Raw genomic sequence first — 16,532 nt, forward strand, 5'->3', positions numbered from 1 at the left:
ATGAATCCCAAAAACGTTTAAAACGTGGAAGGACAATCCTCGAAAAAGAAAGGGATCTGAAAAGGATACTGACCCTAAGGAAACCTTCCCTCAGGAAAGAATAAATGATATAACATTTTCTCAGGAAGAAATAAATGATTCCAATAAAGAATTGTCAATCAACTATGGTCAATCACATATAATGTGGGATCGAGATGAAATGGAAAATATTGATGATATATTTTCTTATTCTGTGGCAAGTGGTATCATGGAAGAAAATGATGACCCTGAACCAAAATCTGTAGATGATTGTAAAAATCGAAAAGATTGGAACAAATGGAAAGATGCCATGCAAGCTGAATTAAATTCCCTAAATAATCGAAAGGTTTTTGGACCTATTGTCATTACACCAAAGTCAATAAAACCTGTAGGATATAAATGGGTTTTTGTGAGAAAACGAAATGAGAAAAATGAAGTTACAAGATATAAAGCAAGACTTGTAGCTCAAGGTTTTTCTCAGAGGCCAGGAATTGACTATGAAGAAACGTATTCTCCTGTTATGGATGCTATTACGTTTAGATATTTAATTAGCTTAGCAGTCTCTAAAAATTTAGAGATGCGTCTTATGGATGTTGTCACAGCTTACTTGTATGAATCACTAGACAATGACATCTATATGAAAATTTCCGAAGGATTTGAACTCCCCGAAGCATTAAGCTCAAAGCCTAAGGAAATGTATTCCATCAAGTTATAAAGATCCTTGTATGGACTGAAACAATCTGGAAGGATGTGGTACAACCGCTTGAGTGATTATTTGATAAGCAAAGGATACACAAATAATCTTATTTGTCTATGCGTCTTCATCAAGAAGACAACATCAGGATATGTGATCATAGCTGTGTATGTTGATGATCTCAATTTAATTGGGACACAAAAGGAAATTAATGAAGCAATTGCTCTTTTAAAGAAAGAATTTGAAATGAAAGACCTTGGAAAAACCAAATATTGTCTTGGTTTACAAATTGAGCATATGCATAATGGGATACTTGTGCATCAGTAAACTTATACTGAGAAACTCTTAAAACGTTTCAACATGGGCAAAGCAAACCTTTTAAGCACACCGATGGTTGTTAGATCACTCAATGTTGACAATGATCCATTTCGTCCTTGCGAAGATAATGAAGAGATTCTTGGCCCCGAAGTACCATACCTTAGTGCAATTGGAGCACTTATGTATCTTACTAACTGTACAAGACCTGACATTTCTTTTGCAGTTAATTTATTTGCAAGATTCAGTTCATCCCCTACTAAAAGACGTTGGAATGGCATTAAACATATTTTTCGGTATCTAAAAGGAACTGCTGATTTAGGTTTATTTTATCCTAACGATTCAAAAGAAGGGTTAGTTGGTTATGCAGATGCAGGTTATTTATCTGATCCCCATAAAGCAAAATCTCAAACTGGATACGTATTTAAGAATGGAGGAACTGCGATTTCATGGTGTTCTCAGAAACAAACACTCATTGCAACATCTTCAAATATGCTGAAATCATTGCATTGCATGAAGCTTCAAGGGAATGTGTATGGTTAAGATCTATGTCACGACACATATTGATTTCTTGTGGACTAGATAAAGATCGAATTCCAACTCCTATCTATGAAGATAATGCAGCTTGTGTCTCGCAAATGAAGGAAGGGTATATCAAAAGTGACAGAACAAAACATATACCACCAAGATACTTTGAGTATACTCGAGACCTTATTAAAGACAATCAGGTTGAGATGAGATATGTCCGGTCCACCAACAACTCAGCTGATCTTTTCACAAAAGCACTTCCCACATCAACATTCAGGAAACATGTTCATGATATTGGCATGCGCCATGTACGGACAATGTAACGACCTGCAATATGAGGGGGGGCTATATACTGCATTCTTTTTCTCTTAGCTAAAGTTTTTTTCTATTGGGTTTTTCTTTAACAAGGTTTTTAATGAGACAGTACTTCAAGACCCCGAAGTTTGAAAATGTGTCATCAAAGGGGGAGTGTTATAAAAATGTCGGTAAGACACTTGAAAGTGATGAATGAAATTTTCAAACCAATTATATGCATTTGTCTCCCTAATAGTGTTTTCAAATAGTATTTTTAGTATTATAAATGTCATGTGATTGTAATTAAAGTGTGCATCCAGTAGAATTGAGAATTCTCATATTTCTTTACTCTCTTTTCTTAATTATATTCAAGTTCAATTATTACTTCAATAATCTTTTTATAATTAGAGCTAATATTATAACAAATAATAATAATAATAACACACACAAAAATGCAGAACGACCCTCTCTTCTTTTCTCAAAACCCCTTAAAATAAAATCCCTGGTTCTGATTTCAAACCCTAATCTTAATTTTAAAACTCTGAATTCTCTCTCTATATAATAATAATAACTTGTGTTTGATCTGATTCACTGTTTGATATTCATTCATGATGGACATCGAGCAAAAGCAAGAAGAAATCATCCAACACTTCATCACTCAAGCTTCCAATTCCAATTCCAATTCCAATGCTTCATCTCTCGCTACCGTCATCACTGACGCCACTTCACATCCTTCGCTCTTCGCCTTCTCAGAGATTCTTTCCGTTCCTAACGTTATTAAGGTTTGTTAAGTTAGCTTGAATATTATAGTTATTGTTTGCACAAATATATATATATATATATATATATATACAAGTTGCTTTAATGTGATTTGATTTGGACGTATTTAGTTGTTGATATTATGATTTAGGTGCTTCTTATCTTTCTGTTAGTGCCTGTTAGTGTTAAAATATTATTATTATTATTATTATTTTACAATAGCTGCTTATCGTACATTACGTGCGCGAATTACACTCAAGGTTAAAATCCGATTACGCTCAAAAAGGTATTTTATTAAGAACAAGTCAAAAATTGGTCTGTTTGTTTGGATGAATTGATGATTAATTGAATATAGAATTATAGACTGATGAGCTCGAGATCTATTCAGTCAATCTCGGTTATAGGTCCTCATGTGAAATATCGGTCAAAATATCAGTACCGATAATGTAGGCGATATCGACCGATATTTTACCGATATTCCCGATATCAGTGTTTTAAGTCTTAATTTTCAACTTTTAGTGTTTAATGTTAGTGTTTTGAGTCATAATCAGTTTCTACTTGCTACAATTGTTAGTGTTTTGCAAGTTGTAAAAGGATAATTTGTTAATAGTAGGAGAGTATACTGAATTTTAGTGTTGAAGTGTTATATATATATAAATTCTGCATGATATTAAAATTATCACTATCCCACTGCGATAACTAATATCTCAGATATTGGTCCTCGACCGATATCCGATATTTTTCCGCATTAACTGCTTAGCTCAAGATCATGTGATGTGATTTCATGGATATAGGTTGTCTTGTTTGTAATGTATGATAAGGCATTATTTTGTTGGATCTTTTATCTATTTCTTTTATAGTATGTGAAGAGACGTAAACTAGGTTTATCTTGAGTTTGATGCGAGATTACTGATGATGAAGCAAACCTTTTTAGATGTTTTGAAACTAGACAAAGAATGGATATGCTAATGTGGATGGTGAATAAGAATGGATATGCTAATGTGGATGGTGAATAATCTGATTGAATGTATTTTTAAGCTTTACAAACCTCTGTTTTTGGTGTATGCGGATATCTGAATTAACAACAGTCTGTGACATCATATATCAGATTGCTCTTTGTAGGGCATACTTATTTACATTGGTGATTGTGTTGTTTCTTTTTTTATATTGTAGTTTGATTATAGGTTGAAGCTACATTTACATGTTTTCTGTTTTACCGTCTCTGAAATTTACTGTGTCTTTCTTAGTCTTCTTCCATTACCTCTGTTCTGTGCACTAGCTGATTTGGTTTCTACCATGAATCTATGATTCTCGTGTTGAGGTGTATGCATTTTGCTATCGGCAGTTTCTTGTAGGCTGACTGGTGCAAGTATCATGACATTCTTTTATTTCTCATGTTGGATCTTATGCAGCTTCAAGGCATGGAACATTCAGTTTACCTTGATTTGCTTCGGATGTTTGCTCATGGAACTTGGAGTGATTATAAGAGTAGGTTTCTCAGCTTTTTAATTGACTTTTTCTCTTTGAATATTTTTTTATCAATTATTTAGCATGGTATGAAATATAGATATTGCTTTTTTGCATCCTTTTGCATTTGATCTTAAAGATGATTTTCTTTGTATCTCTTGGAAACACACTTTCTTGGCATCATTACCCTTTTTCTTTCTTGAGTGGCCAATGAGCAAGTATAAAAACCTCAACTTCTTAAGTATATGAACACATATGTCACATGCAAAACAAGATTATGTATTTGCTTGTACTATGAGGAATTGTGTGTTTAATGGTCCTTCATATCGAGGCTGCATGCCTGCATTGTTAGACCATCATGGTGTCATTGTTGCTTTAAATGTTTTCTTATGTATGAGATCCACTAGAATCACTCATTATGATGCTTTATTTTGATTTCTTAGGAATTGCTAGTGATCTTCCACCATTGACGCCCGATCAGGCTCGCAAGTTAAAGCAACTCACTGTGCTCACACTAGCTGAGGCAAACAAGGTAAAGTACTCATTTTTGTTATTAGTCTTCTATCAATAGCTGTATTCAGCTCACAAGTTTGGAACAATGTAATCAGATTAATAATTAATTTCTGTATTTAAGATTGACGCTAGTGCAACTTTTGTGTAAAGTATTGAAATATATGAGTGGTATTATTCTCTTTGTAGATTTTAGCATCTTAGTGTATCAGTTTGACTACTATGACCGAAACGTTTTTATCTTTAAATTTCCATTTTTCTAATGCTAAGTAGTTTTTGTTATGCCTTACTGCACTTGGTTTTTGACTTGCTAGTTTATGGGTCCTTTCAGATACTCCCATATGATGTGCTGATGCAAGAATTGGATGTTATAAACGTCCGTGAGCTTGAAGACTTCCTGATAAACGAGTGCATGTATGTGGTAGGTACTTCCCATAATATAATTACATGCCTCAATTTGTATATTCCTACTTGAGTGAATATCTTGTGAGCGGTATCATTAAGCTTATCACATCTTGCTTACATTCGTTATTATTCTGTTTTTCATCTTGATAGGGTATCGTTAGGGGCAAATTGGATCAGTTGCGAAGATGTTTCCAGGTGTGAAATTGTATCTTGGTTATTTCTCTGCAAGTTTATGTGTGGGTTTGATTGTTTTTTTTCATGTATCTTTTTTAATATTGGTTATCATCATAGGTGCAATTTGCAGCCGGGAGAGATTTAAGGCCTGGACAACTGGCGAGTATGATACATACATTATCGAGCTGGTAACCTTGGCTTAGTCATCTTTTCTGACTGTTATTAGTACATTTGGTATTCACTTTATAATATTACTTTATTTTTGACACGTTTTGGACGGTTCATAGGTTAAGTACATCAGATAATTTACTCATCACAATTCAAGATAAGATAAAGTGGGCTGACACCACGAATGAGCTGGACAAGAAGCATAAAAAAGAAGCTGAAGAGAGGATGGAAGAAGCAAAAAAGACGCTCTCCCTCAAGGTCAGCTAGCTGTATTTATATTTTAATAACAATCACAAACTGTATGAAACATATATATTTCAATAAAAGCGAACTCTTGAAATGTTTCATTGCAACTTAGTTGTGTGATGTAGTTTTGTTAGCTTTATTTGTCGATGCATGTTACTTACTTTGTGGCAGAAGTCTCAAACTCTGAGCAGGCAGACATTGACTTTCGGGGCCATGAGGAGATGTACCCCGAACCTGGTGGAGTGATGGATTATGATGAAGACCGAATTCGACCTAAGAGGTATGTATAGACTATAGTAAATGTGTTACTTTCATTTAATACTTAGGATCAACTTTTTGAACAACTAGTTGTATGTGGTTACTAATATTTTTTATACAGGAGACGACACCCGTTGGGTTAAAGAGGGCTAGAGAATTGAGATGGGGATTGTTGCACAGGCTAGCTAGATTTCTCGACGACATTACAAGGCATATTCCACTTGATTTTCCAGAGGCATCATTTGTTTTTTGAACCTGTGAACGTTTGGAGTTAATATATAACTATGGATTCTAATTTTGACAAATCATTCCTCTGTGATGGTTTTTTAGACTTTTTGGAATGTCTTTGGTGCAACTTGTAACTAAATTCTCCTTAATTTATATGTTTTGTTGCCTAGAAAAGTTGATCGTTGTGTAAATGATCACGGCACTTGTCACATCTTGTTATTTCGTCTTAAAATTTCAGTGTCTATAGTCTTAATCATGAGCGTAGGCGGAATTAGAGTCCAGATTGGTTGTTGACCCTTAAGCTAGTCGTTTGGCATAAAACTCTGAAAGTCATATTTAGTATAGTCCTGCTTGTAGCAGAGCTATTAATAGGGTCTAGAGTAAGTGATTCGGATAAGCGTCGTGGTCTGTTTCCAAATGAAACTAGGCATTATTGCCTAGTGGAGATGGATATGATCGCGTGGTTCTGCTGGTACTATACTCCAGTGGTCCGTGAGTGATCCTAAATTTGCCGTTCAAAAAAAAAATTTTAGCACCATACCAAAACAAACTATTATTCATAGTCATGTAACTAACATGAAAACTGTAACTTATTCATCTAATTTAGACCTCCTGTCACCAAACAACCTTCTCCGTTGTGATCGCAGTGGCGTAGCTAGACGACGGTGGTGTAACAATATCCATTTGGCAATTCCATAGCGAGTGATCACCGCCACCTTCCTCTGTGGTGTTACGTGGCTGCTCAGCCGTGTTTCCCCCAAAAATACTTTCAAATATCGACGTGTCAACATTGATTTCCGAAGGTGAATCACCAGTGGTAGTCGCCTCCTCTGATTTACTAGCGGTCATTGGTGGCTCAACCATATTCTCCAATAAAACATCCCATGGAAAGTCATCAGCAGCCTCTACACCGGTGTTTGAATCCGCCGCCATATTTTCATCTAAAATTTGGTCAAATATGGATGTATCAATATGGAGTTCCCAGTTTAAATCCAAATCCAAATTAGCCACCTCCACCTCCACCTCAGCAACCGGAGGCTCCACCGAGCCTACAGTGGGAATAAAGCAATCGGAAACAAACTTGTTTGTTTCCGATTGAAAATCCCACATAGAGTCACACTCACTACCCACCTCTTCCTCCGTAGTACTACCAGCAGTATCACTGCTGTCTTTTTTGCAGCTTTTGTTGTTGCCAGAACTATGTGTGGTAGTTGCTGGCTGCTCCAACACGGCGTTGTTTCTCTTTTGTCTTTTATGTTGTTTCCTAACAGAAGTCGATGAGGAAGATGATGCTGCAGGCGGAGACAGAGACGCCTCTTGAGAATTTAACAACTTAGAAGCCAGTTTAGGCGTGGGACCAGCCGAGCCAATCAACAGAGGGAAATTTAGCTTGGCTCTTGAGCCGTGCAACTCAAAGGCAGCTTTATCATACGCAAACGCAGCTTCCTCAGGCGTATCAAACGTCCCAAGCCACATTCTTGTTCTTTTCTTCTTCGGATTGGTAACCTCGGCCGCAAACTTCCCCCAAGGCCGCCTTCTAATTCCTCTGTACCGCGTCCAATCTGCTGACGCTTGCTTTTTTGTTGGCCTAGAACATTTGGATTGAACCGAATCACTTACCGCAGACAAAGGATCAAAACTCTTTTTTTCGGGTGGAAAGTTGTGTAAAATGTTATTGACATCTTGGAGGAGATTATCCGGCAAATGAAGATCATCTTCCGGTATGCAGATTGCATCGCCAGGATATGTTTCAAATGCCATATTTATTTTTGAAAGTTAGGATATCAAAATGTTTTTCTCTGTGTTTATAGGCTTCTTGTTTACGGTCACTATCAAAGTGAGTGAGTAAGTGTATATATATATATATATATTTTATGTATAAATATATAAATATATAATATATGTTGATTATATATATGTTCCCATGCGAATCAATCTATATAATAAAATATATAACTGAAGAAACACTAAGCGACCCCGAGTAGATTATGGATAATCTGGGGGTTAAGTAATGTTTCCCACGAGGGTTAGGTCCGGCAGAGATGGCTATTCTGATGACCTGCAAAACAGACACCGTGAGCTCGTCACTGAGAAGGGGGGGGGTGTTCCTCCTTGTGACCACCCTCCGGCATGAGAATCAGACTAGATTGCTCTGAATATAAGTGTATATAAAGAGAGATTGCTAGAGAAGATAAGATACAAGATAATGATACCGTTCCAAGGTGTTGGAGTATTTATAGCCGAAGGTAGGTTTCCAAGTAGGTACAGCCAGCTGTATAATATTCCTTTTCCACCAACTGTGGGCTACGCACGTGCCATGCTGGTAGTTGGTGGGTAGGCAGCCGCTGATAGTAACATGGCCGGCTGTGTATTGTTCCTTTTCCACCAACTGCAGGCTATGTACGTGCCACGCAAGGGTTGGTGAGTAGGCAGCGGCTGATAGTGACATTTTGTACTAGAGCGTGCTCCTCGTACTGTTGTCGGTGAGCTGTCACCCTGTGATTGGTTCATGGGCCGCGCTGGTCAGATCTTGTCTATTTTGTCCATACATTGGCAGGTATAGTACAAAAGACCTTCCAGAAGCGTACGGACTGGCTCATTTGGGCGGGAGTGTTCCCGCCTTGCTCATTCCTTCAGGTGACACTGAATTATTGAGTTAGTGCCTTATGCGTGTAGCCTTGCTGTTAGTGCGGATAGCCTTCCCTGATGGCTTGTACCCGCAGCTGCGGGAACAGGCGGGGTACTTCACCATTGGGAGGCTTTTCCTGCGGGAACAGCTGGCGTACTGCGCGTAAGGTCTTCATCTCTGAGCATGGTTGGTCCTGCGGAACCAGTTGGTCCTTGCGCAGACGTCCCTCTTCGAGGTGAGTCTTGCGGGTCCAACTGGACTCTGCTGGGACCTACCTCTTCAAGTCCCCCCAGTCCAATGTTCTTCTCATGAATTGTTAATAAGTGAGGTGAACTTTTGGACTTAAGCAAGGGGTTTTGAAAAGGGTTTTTAGTTTTAAGGTTTTCCGTGGGGATTCTTCCCGCGGTTTTCCTAATGTCACTCGCAGAAATTCCCGACTTTTCTGCCTGATCTTTGGTTGTGATGCGGGTAGGTGTTTAACCCCTTCGCACATCGAGAGCGTTGAGTTTCACTTGCATAGATTCTTCACGAGATTTTGGTAGTTTCGGACATAGTGATCAGTTATGTTAAACCACCAATTCCGCCTTGAAGTTTCAAACAAGGTAGTTCTCAACGTTCCCGCTATGCGGAGGTGCTATTTCTCTTTCCGCAAGCACGGTCCAGAAGATCCTTCTTGGTTTCAATTCCCTGCAAGTGCTAAGTATGTGAAGGGTTTCGCCTTGACACTGTACCCGCACTTGTCTTACGGTTTCTTGGATACCAAGGTATTCTTGGCTTCAATTCCCTGCAGGTGCTAGGTATGTGAAGGGTTTCGCCTTGACACTGTACCCGCACTTGTCTTACGGTTTCTTGGATACCAAGGTAAGGGGGTATATTCCCTCTTATTTTTGAATCTTTGAATCTTTTTGAATTTCTTTGAAATTCGAAGAGTTGGTGAAAGGATAAGAACAGTCCAAACTGTTGAAGGGACGTTAGCGTCCGACGGTTTCTTCTGACAGTTTCAGGACGTGCAGGAAGTTATGACGACGTGACAGTATGTGGTCATTCCAGACGCATTTTCAGGCGCGTGGGCGCGAGTTTTCGGGCGCGTGGGTGCGGATTTTACGGCGCGCGTCCTGTCAACAGCTGTTGCCAGCTTGCTTTTTCCACGTGTCATAGTTTCATTGCACCAGCGCTTTTCTCTCTCCTCCGCATTAAATTCATCGCATTCATTGCGATGAGTATATAAAGGGGGAGAGGGTTCATCTTAATCCACACTCACTTCTCTCTTCTTCTTCTAAACGATTTCCGGAGAATACTCTAAGCTTTGTCGAGCATTCTCCTGAAATCGTTCCTTCTTTACTTCTAAAACATGTCTTCTGCTCACGATCTTGAAGCTACCGCCGAAGAGTCTGACGTGTACGTCGAGAACCCGACGTCTACGTCTGATAAGGACGATAAGAGCACTGCTGGCGAATGCCAGTGTGCTCTTCCCATCGAGCTTTACCAGTATATCATCAGGAAGTTCATGCTCGAGCCATTCGAGCCTGAGTTTCCTGAGCCTCACCAGACCGTGTATGATGCCCCCAAGGGCAAAATAGGGGTATATGCCGCCTTCTTCGTCTATGGGAATCTCAGGTTCCCATTGACGAAGTTTGTATACCGTGTCTTGGAGAGACACGGTGTACACCTGACGGAGGTACACCCAATGGCGATCGCCAAGATCCGCCATTTTGAATGGGTGTGCCTCATTCTTGGCGTGGAGCCCCACGTTGACCGCCTGATGACCTTCTACTCCTGGAGGTGCATCCAAGGCTGGTACACCCTGGTCACCCGGATCAAGGGTTTGAAGATCTGCGCTACCGAGCGCAGTCTTCGGTCTTGGAAGCGGGAGTTCTTTTACATCTCTGCCCGTGTCGTCCCTATTGCGATGACATTCAAGAACGGGAGAGCACTCCCCAGCCTTCACGCCTCCAACTACCAGGAGGCGGAATGGTTTGCCAAGATTTTCCGGATCCAGTCTCCGGTTTACCGCTTTGCGGAGTCCGGGATGGTGATGCTCGGTATGAGCCGGGTGTGGAAGGATGCTGGGGCGGAGGCGCCACAGATTCCTATCGTCCTTGAATACGGTTTGAACTTTATCCCTTACGGTATGCTCCGTCTTCTTTGTTGATTTAGGGTTTTATTCTAACTCTTTTTATTTCAGAAGAGAATGACTTGCAGTCGCTCTTGCATCCGCGGGAAGCTAATGGTCCCGCTCGGCTGGGTACTCGTGCTCTTGACGAGAACGAGTTGCCCATCCTCGAACAGACGGCAGATCGGTTTGTGGAGGCCTACCCGCCAGGCCACGAGATACTGAGCGCCACGCGGCCAGGTAAAAGACTATTTAACCCTCGCCCTGTCAATGCTCAAACCTCTGCTGGAATTCCTCTAATCTTGTCATCTTCTGATGAGGAATCCGCAGATGGTCCTTTCCTTGCGCGGAAGAAGAAGGCTGTCGGCGGGAAGGGTAAGGCGAAGGTTGCCTCCACTGCCGATCAGGGGAACGGGTCTAAGTCGGAGACCGAGAGTGAAGAAGCGGCGGGGAACCTAGGTGGTGTTGAGACCACTGCTCCGGAAGTTGAAACGGCTGTCACCTTCGAGCAGCCGAGGACGACGACGGTGACCGGTACGAAGAGACCGGCTCCATCGGGTTCGTCCCCGCCTGTTCGCACCTTCAAGCTCAAAAGGACCCGTAAGTGTACATAACTTTAACTTCATATCTTTCCGCTATTATACTTATATATCTTGTCTTCGTGCAGGCGTGGATGCTACGGCATTCCAGAGTGGAGCGGGAGGGAGCAGCTCTGGACCCATGAAGGTAGGTTTGGTCAACCTACCCGAGGCGATGACCCAGGCGGCTATGCCTGCTTGCAGTACTGGTTCAGTTGCTCATCCCGTTGAGCCAACTGTTCCAGCTGTAACATTATCCCCGCCGGCTGTCAGTGCCATTTTCACAGAATCCATCACTGAGCCGGCGGTGATTTCTCTTGCGGGTTCTTCCGCAGCCGCGGCCACGGTTGTGAGTTCACCTCCGTTGGTTTCCACCGCGGCAGCCTCCACCATGCCTCCTCCGGCGCCTGCGACTACGGCCAGTCCTTCAGGTACGTTTGGGGTTGGGGCGTCTAGCCAATCCTTGCCTCATTCCCGTATCCTTGACCTTTTGGATGGATATCCCTTAGGTTCAGGTGATGGGTTTGGTGGCCATCGGCCTGTTGTCGACCCTACAGGTGCGTAGGGTTATTTTGGCCTATATCCCTTTCATCATTTCTCTCTCTTAACTGTTTTTTGTTTTATTGCAGTTCGTGATTCCAACGAGGTGTACGCTCCTCGGTGGAATATCCGCCGGGGAACGACCCTCCGGACTGCTGAGGAGTGCATCGAATGGGCGCATCACGCCGCCCCAAGCGGTGCGCTGGGGGAGGCCATGGCCAGCTACCAGGAAGGTAGGCTGTCCAACGAGCTCCGAATCCTCCTCGCCCGGATGCAGCCGCGCGTCGAGCTACTTTGTCGTGAAAACGACAAGTTAAAGACGGCGCGTAGCCTTGAAGTGGCTCAGGCGCGGGCTATCCGGGAGGAGAATGCGAAGCTTGCCGCCGTTGCTGCGGAAAAGGAGAAGGCCTTCAAGGCCCTCGAGGTTGAAGTTCAGGCCCGGCTCGAGGCCAGTTCCAAGGCTGCCCAAGCTGTTAACGAACAGCTTCGGCTGGCCAAGGAAACTGCACGGAACGCAACCGAGAGGGCCACCAAGGCTGAAGCTGTTGCTGAGCCTCTACGCATCGAGAATGAGGAACTTAAAGCCAAATTAGAGAGGCTCCAGCAGGCTCATGATGCCTTGGCCATGGAAGATGCCAAGAAGCTCCAAGAGATCTTGGACCAGAGGGGGGTGCTTGACCACACTGAGCGTAAGCTAAAGGGCGTCGAAGAGGCTGCAGCCAAAGATGTGTTGCTTGCCAACCTTACAAAGAACGAAGCCGAACGCGCCCGTAATGAAGCTCAAGCTGCCCTCTAGGAGGCTCTGGTTACCAAGGAATGGCTTCTTCGAGAAGCGTTGTCACAGGTATGCGCAGTTTCACAATTTCTTTACGCTTTTCCTTACACTTAGAAGAGTTTTTGATATACTTCTGTTTTATAGGTTGTGCATCGGGTCTTCACGAACACATCATATGACGATGCGATGAGCGCAGCCCTCAACGCTTCTCATGAGGATGGGGAAAAGGCTGGCTTCCTGCTTGGTCTAGGGTTTGTTAAACAAGGCATCCCGCCTTCCAACTTCCCTCTTTACGATGTAGATACTGAAGCTGCTTATGACCAAGCAATGAATCAGTATGCTGCCTTCCCGCATCCGGTGGTGAAGAAGGTGAACGAGATTAGTGCTGCTGATGATGGGCTAACTCTTCTCAAGGCTTTCCTTGAACCGCCACGCTCTACTGATGGTGCGGGTCCAAGTGGGAGTAGTCCTGAAGCTTGATCCTTTAGATCCCTTTCTACCGTTAGAGTAGATTTTCATTTTTGTATAGATTTATATTCTTGTACGCGGGTATGTGCCCAGCAATTCTTGTAATATTTGAATTTTGATGAAATATAAATCTTTTGCTAATGCTTTGCCTTGTAAACCTTATATGTTTTGCTCATGCATATTCTAGTTTAACTTGGCAATTTCCTAAGTACTTTGGATAAGTTAACCTTTCCACGTGATAGATAATAGGTTAAAGTTCTGCTTCCTTTTTCGTGATTGTGCGGGTAAGACCGTCACTTTCACTTAGTGGGATGGCTAAACTTTACCTATATCTGACCTACGTGGAGGTTTTCCTCATCTTTTCCTTAGAAATTTTCTAAGTGTTTTGAATAAGTTAACCTTTCGACGCGCGGTTGTTAATAGGTTAATGTTCAGTTTCCTCAATCATGATTGTGCGGGTAGGACCGTCACTTGCATTTAGTAGGATGACCAAACTTCACCTATAACTGACCTGCGTGAAGGTTTTCCTTATCTTTCCCTTAGAAATTTTTACCGTTTTATGTGTTTATGCGGGTTTTGCCGCCTTCCACACGCAACGACTTACTTCTTCCCATATTTATGCGGTGAATACCGGCACATCAGAGTGGAAAGTTCATAAGTATAAAGGTAAGGCTATCAACACAATGTGATAAAGGAGAATCATTTCCATTAGAAGTGGCTCTAGGCCTTTTCTTTACAAGTTTGGAATTGATCTACATGTAACATTTGCGTAATTGAGCTCCATTCCATGTTCTTGGGATGGGAGTGCCATCGAGCCTGTCAAGTCGGTATGCGCCCTTTCCTAAAACTTCTTTGATAATGTATGGTCCTTCCCAGACCGGGGCCAGCTTTCCTGGGCGCTCTTGGTTTGAAGCCTCGTTGTTACGCAATATGTAGTCTCCTACATTGAAGTTGCAGAGTTTTACCCGCGTGTTGTAGTACTTTTTCATTTGTCGCTTGTAGTTCTCTTCACGCACTGCGGCTAAGTCTCTGCGTTCTTCGGTTAGCATAAGGTCTAACCGTCTTTCCGCATCATTGTTTTCTGGCTGAATCAAGACCCTTGGTGAGGGTAAACCAATTTCGACCGGGACCATGGCTTTAGTGCCATAAGTGAGGCTGAACGGGGTTTCTCCCGTACTGGCCTTTTTCAGCGTTCTGTTTGCCCAAAGGACGTGTGGGACTTTGTCCACCCAGCCGGATCTGTGTTCCAAGAGTCTTTTCTTTATGCCGTCGACGATGCTTTTATTTGCTCTTTCCACCTCACCATTACCCTGCGGGTGCGCCACTGAGGTAAATGTGTGGGTGATTTGAAGTTCTTCCAGCCACTCTTGTAGCTTCTTGTCAGCAAAGTTTGTGCCGTTGTCCCTCACCAAAGTCTGTGGAAGTCCAAAACGACAAATAATAAATTCCCAAATAAATTTATTGATATGTTTTGCGGTTGTTTGGGCTAAGGGTTTTGCTTCTATCCACTTGGTGAAGTAGTCGATGGCTACCACTAGGAATTGAACGTTTCCTGCTGCTGTAGGAAATGGGCCTGTCACATCGATGGCCCACTTCTGGAATGGCCATGAAGAGGTGATTGGAACAAGTTCATTCTTCGGGCGATGCGTGTTGGGTGCGTAGAGCTGGCAAGACCTACATTTTCTGATGTATGCCAGCGCATCCGTATGCATCCCCGGCCAAAAGTATCCCGCATTGTTAAGCTTAGCTACAACAGCGCGTGGACCTGCGTGTACTCCACAGATGCCCTCGTGTACTTCCCTTAGGAGGTAGTCAGCATCTTGGTTGTCCACGCATCTTAGGAGTGGGCCAAGAAAGTTACGTCTATAAAGGACGTCATCGATGAGTTGATAGTTCAGTGCTTTACAACGTATTTTTCTTGCCTGTGTTTTTGACTCTGGTAGTATACCCGCCGCAAAGTAATTTATTATTGGTGTCATCCATATTTCTGTGCCGGTTTGGATGACACAGATTTCCTTGTGCGGGACTGATGGTGCTCCAAGGAGTTCAATGCGGATATCCTTTCCCAAGTGGGTGAAGGCTAACGATGCAAGCTTGCTTAACGCATCCGCAGATTTGTTTTCGCTACGCTTGACGTGTATGACTTTACAATCGTTAAAATCGCGCATAAGGGTCTTTGCTTGTGCGAGGTACAGGGCCATTGTGTCGTTCACGGCCGTGTACGTCCCGTTTATTTGGTTGGCTACTAACATGGAATCCACGTGGGCTTCCAAGTTTTTCACTCCCATTTTACGCGCAATTCTCAGCCCGGCCAAGAATGCTTCATACTCCGCTTCGTTATTCGTACTTGGAAAATCCAGTCGAATAGCGTAAGTATATTCTTGACCTGCTGGGTTGGTAAGTTTCAACCCTGCGCCTGAACCCTCGTTGCTGGCTGCTCCATCAGTGTAGAGTCGCCAGACCTCCTGGATGTCCTGTGCTGGGAAGGGTTGAGCCTCCTCCTGGCACTCTTTCTCCCGCGAAGCGGGGACTTCTGCAATAAAGTCGGCCAAGACCTGGCCTTTTATGGCTGGTCTTGGCTTGTACTTTATCGCGTATTCTCCCAATTCTATTGCCCATTTGGCTAGGCGTCCCGACAATTCGGGTTTGCCTAGAACGTTTGCAAGTTTGAAGTTGGTGAGAACGGTGATTCGGTGACCTTGGAAATATCGTCTTAGCCTGCGTGAAGCCTGTACAAGTGCTAAGACTAATTTTTCCAGGGTATAGTACCGGGTTTCTACGTCTGTTAGGACACGGCTAACATAGTAGATTGGCATCTGGATGCCTTTCGGCTAACATAGTAGATTGGCATCCGCGCGCAGACGTTCGCAGCAACGTTCCCAGGAAATGGCCGCCGCAATAGCCCAAGCTTTGAGCCAAAACAATACCAACACCTCTGGTTACAATATTAAGTCCTTTAACGCGGGTAACCCTCCAAAGTTCACAGGTCTTGAAGGAGCCACCGTGATGCTCCAGTGGGTTGAGAAAATAGAAAACACTTTCCTCCACACCCAATGCCCCTCAGACAGACGAACCCTATATGCTTCCAGTGTCCTTGAATCTAGAGCGCATACATGGTGGAATGGAGTAGCTCATGCGCGTGGCGCAGAAGCTGCTTCCAGCATGACATGGGAGGAATTCAAAGAAATTCTGACGCGAGAATTCTGCCCTCCCAACGAAGTTAAGCGCCTGGAGGAAGAATTTTGGAATCTTAAGCAATACAGCGGTGAAGCGCGCGAGTACGCGACGCGTTTCCACGAGCTAAGCTTACTGGTCCCTCACCTTGTTACCCCTTCACGCCGAGCAATCGAGAAATTCCTTGGGGG

General features: G+C 42.9%; 2 protein-coding genes across 6 annotated transcripts; one reads left to right on the forward strand and one right to left on the reverse strand.

Moving 5' to 3' along the window:
* Positions 1-2,331: 2,331 nt before the first annotated feature.
* LOC143572737 (COP9 signalosome complex subunit 7-like) lies at positions 2,332-6,217 on the forward strand. Of its 5 annotated transcripts, none has more exons than XM_077057813.1 (9): positions 2,332-2,631; positions 4,021-4,096; positions 4,519-4,607; positions 4,917-5,006; positions 5,141-5,185; positions 5,282-5,352; positions 5,452-5,590; positions 5,713-5,858; positions 5,958-6,217. In XM_077057813.1, exons 1-9 carry the CDS (start codon positions 2,458-2,460, stop codon positions 5,977-5,979), a joined length of 852 nt encoding a protein of 283 aa, XP_076913928.1. In that variant the 5' UTR covers positions 2,332-2,457; the 3' UTR covers positions 5,980-6,217. The 5 variants fall into 5 exon arrangements, with proteins under 5 accessions (XP_076913928.1, XP_076913927.1, XP_076913926.1 ...); XM_077057812.1 differs by having other exon boundaries at positions 2,334-2,631; positions 5,753-5,858; XM_077057811.1 differs by having other exon boundaries at positions 2,335-2,631; positions 5,750-5,858.
* Positions 6,218-6,596: 379 nt separating this feature from the next.
* On the reverse strand, positions 6,597-7,825 carry LOC143572746 (uncharacterized). The gene has a single exon (XM_077057819.1). The coding sequence runs from the start codon at positions 7,823-7,825 to the stop codon at positions 6,680-6,682; it is 1,146 nt and encodes a 381-aa protein (XP_076913934.1). The 3' UTR covers positions 6,597-6,679.
* Positions 7,826-16,532: the final 8,707 nt, after the last annotated feature.

The sequence above is a fragment of the Bidens hawaiensis genome, unplaced genomic scaffold (assembly GCF_021521415.1).
Source record: "Bidens hawaiensis isolate Kalapana, Puna unplaced genomic scaffold, B.hawaiensis_p1.1 tig00026004_1, whole genome shotgun sequence".
NCBI lineage: Eukaryota > Viridiplantae > Streptophyta > Magnoliopsida > Asterales > Asteraceae > Bidens > Bidens hawaiensis.

What these genes read in the sequence shown, in the direction of transcription:
- LOC143572746 (XM_077057819.1), bottom strand. Translation starts at nt 7,825, where the DNA reads ATGGCATTTGAAACATATCCTGGCGATGCAATCTGCATACCGGAAGAT.
- LOC143572737 (XM_077057813.1), top strand. Translation starts at nt 2,458, where the DNA reads ATGATGGACATCGAGCAAAAGCAAGAAGAAATCATCCAACACTTCATC. An exon ending in AGTTGCGAAGATGTTTCCAG is followed by an intron (nt 5,186 to 5,281) that starts GTGTGAAATTGT and finishes TTATCATCATAG; the next exon opens with GTGCAATTTGCAGCCGGGAG. An exon ending in ATACATACATTATCGAGCTG is followed by an intron (nt 5,353 to 5,451) that starts GTAACCTTGGCT and finishes GACGGTTCATAG; the next exon opens with GTTAAGTACATCAGATAATT.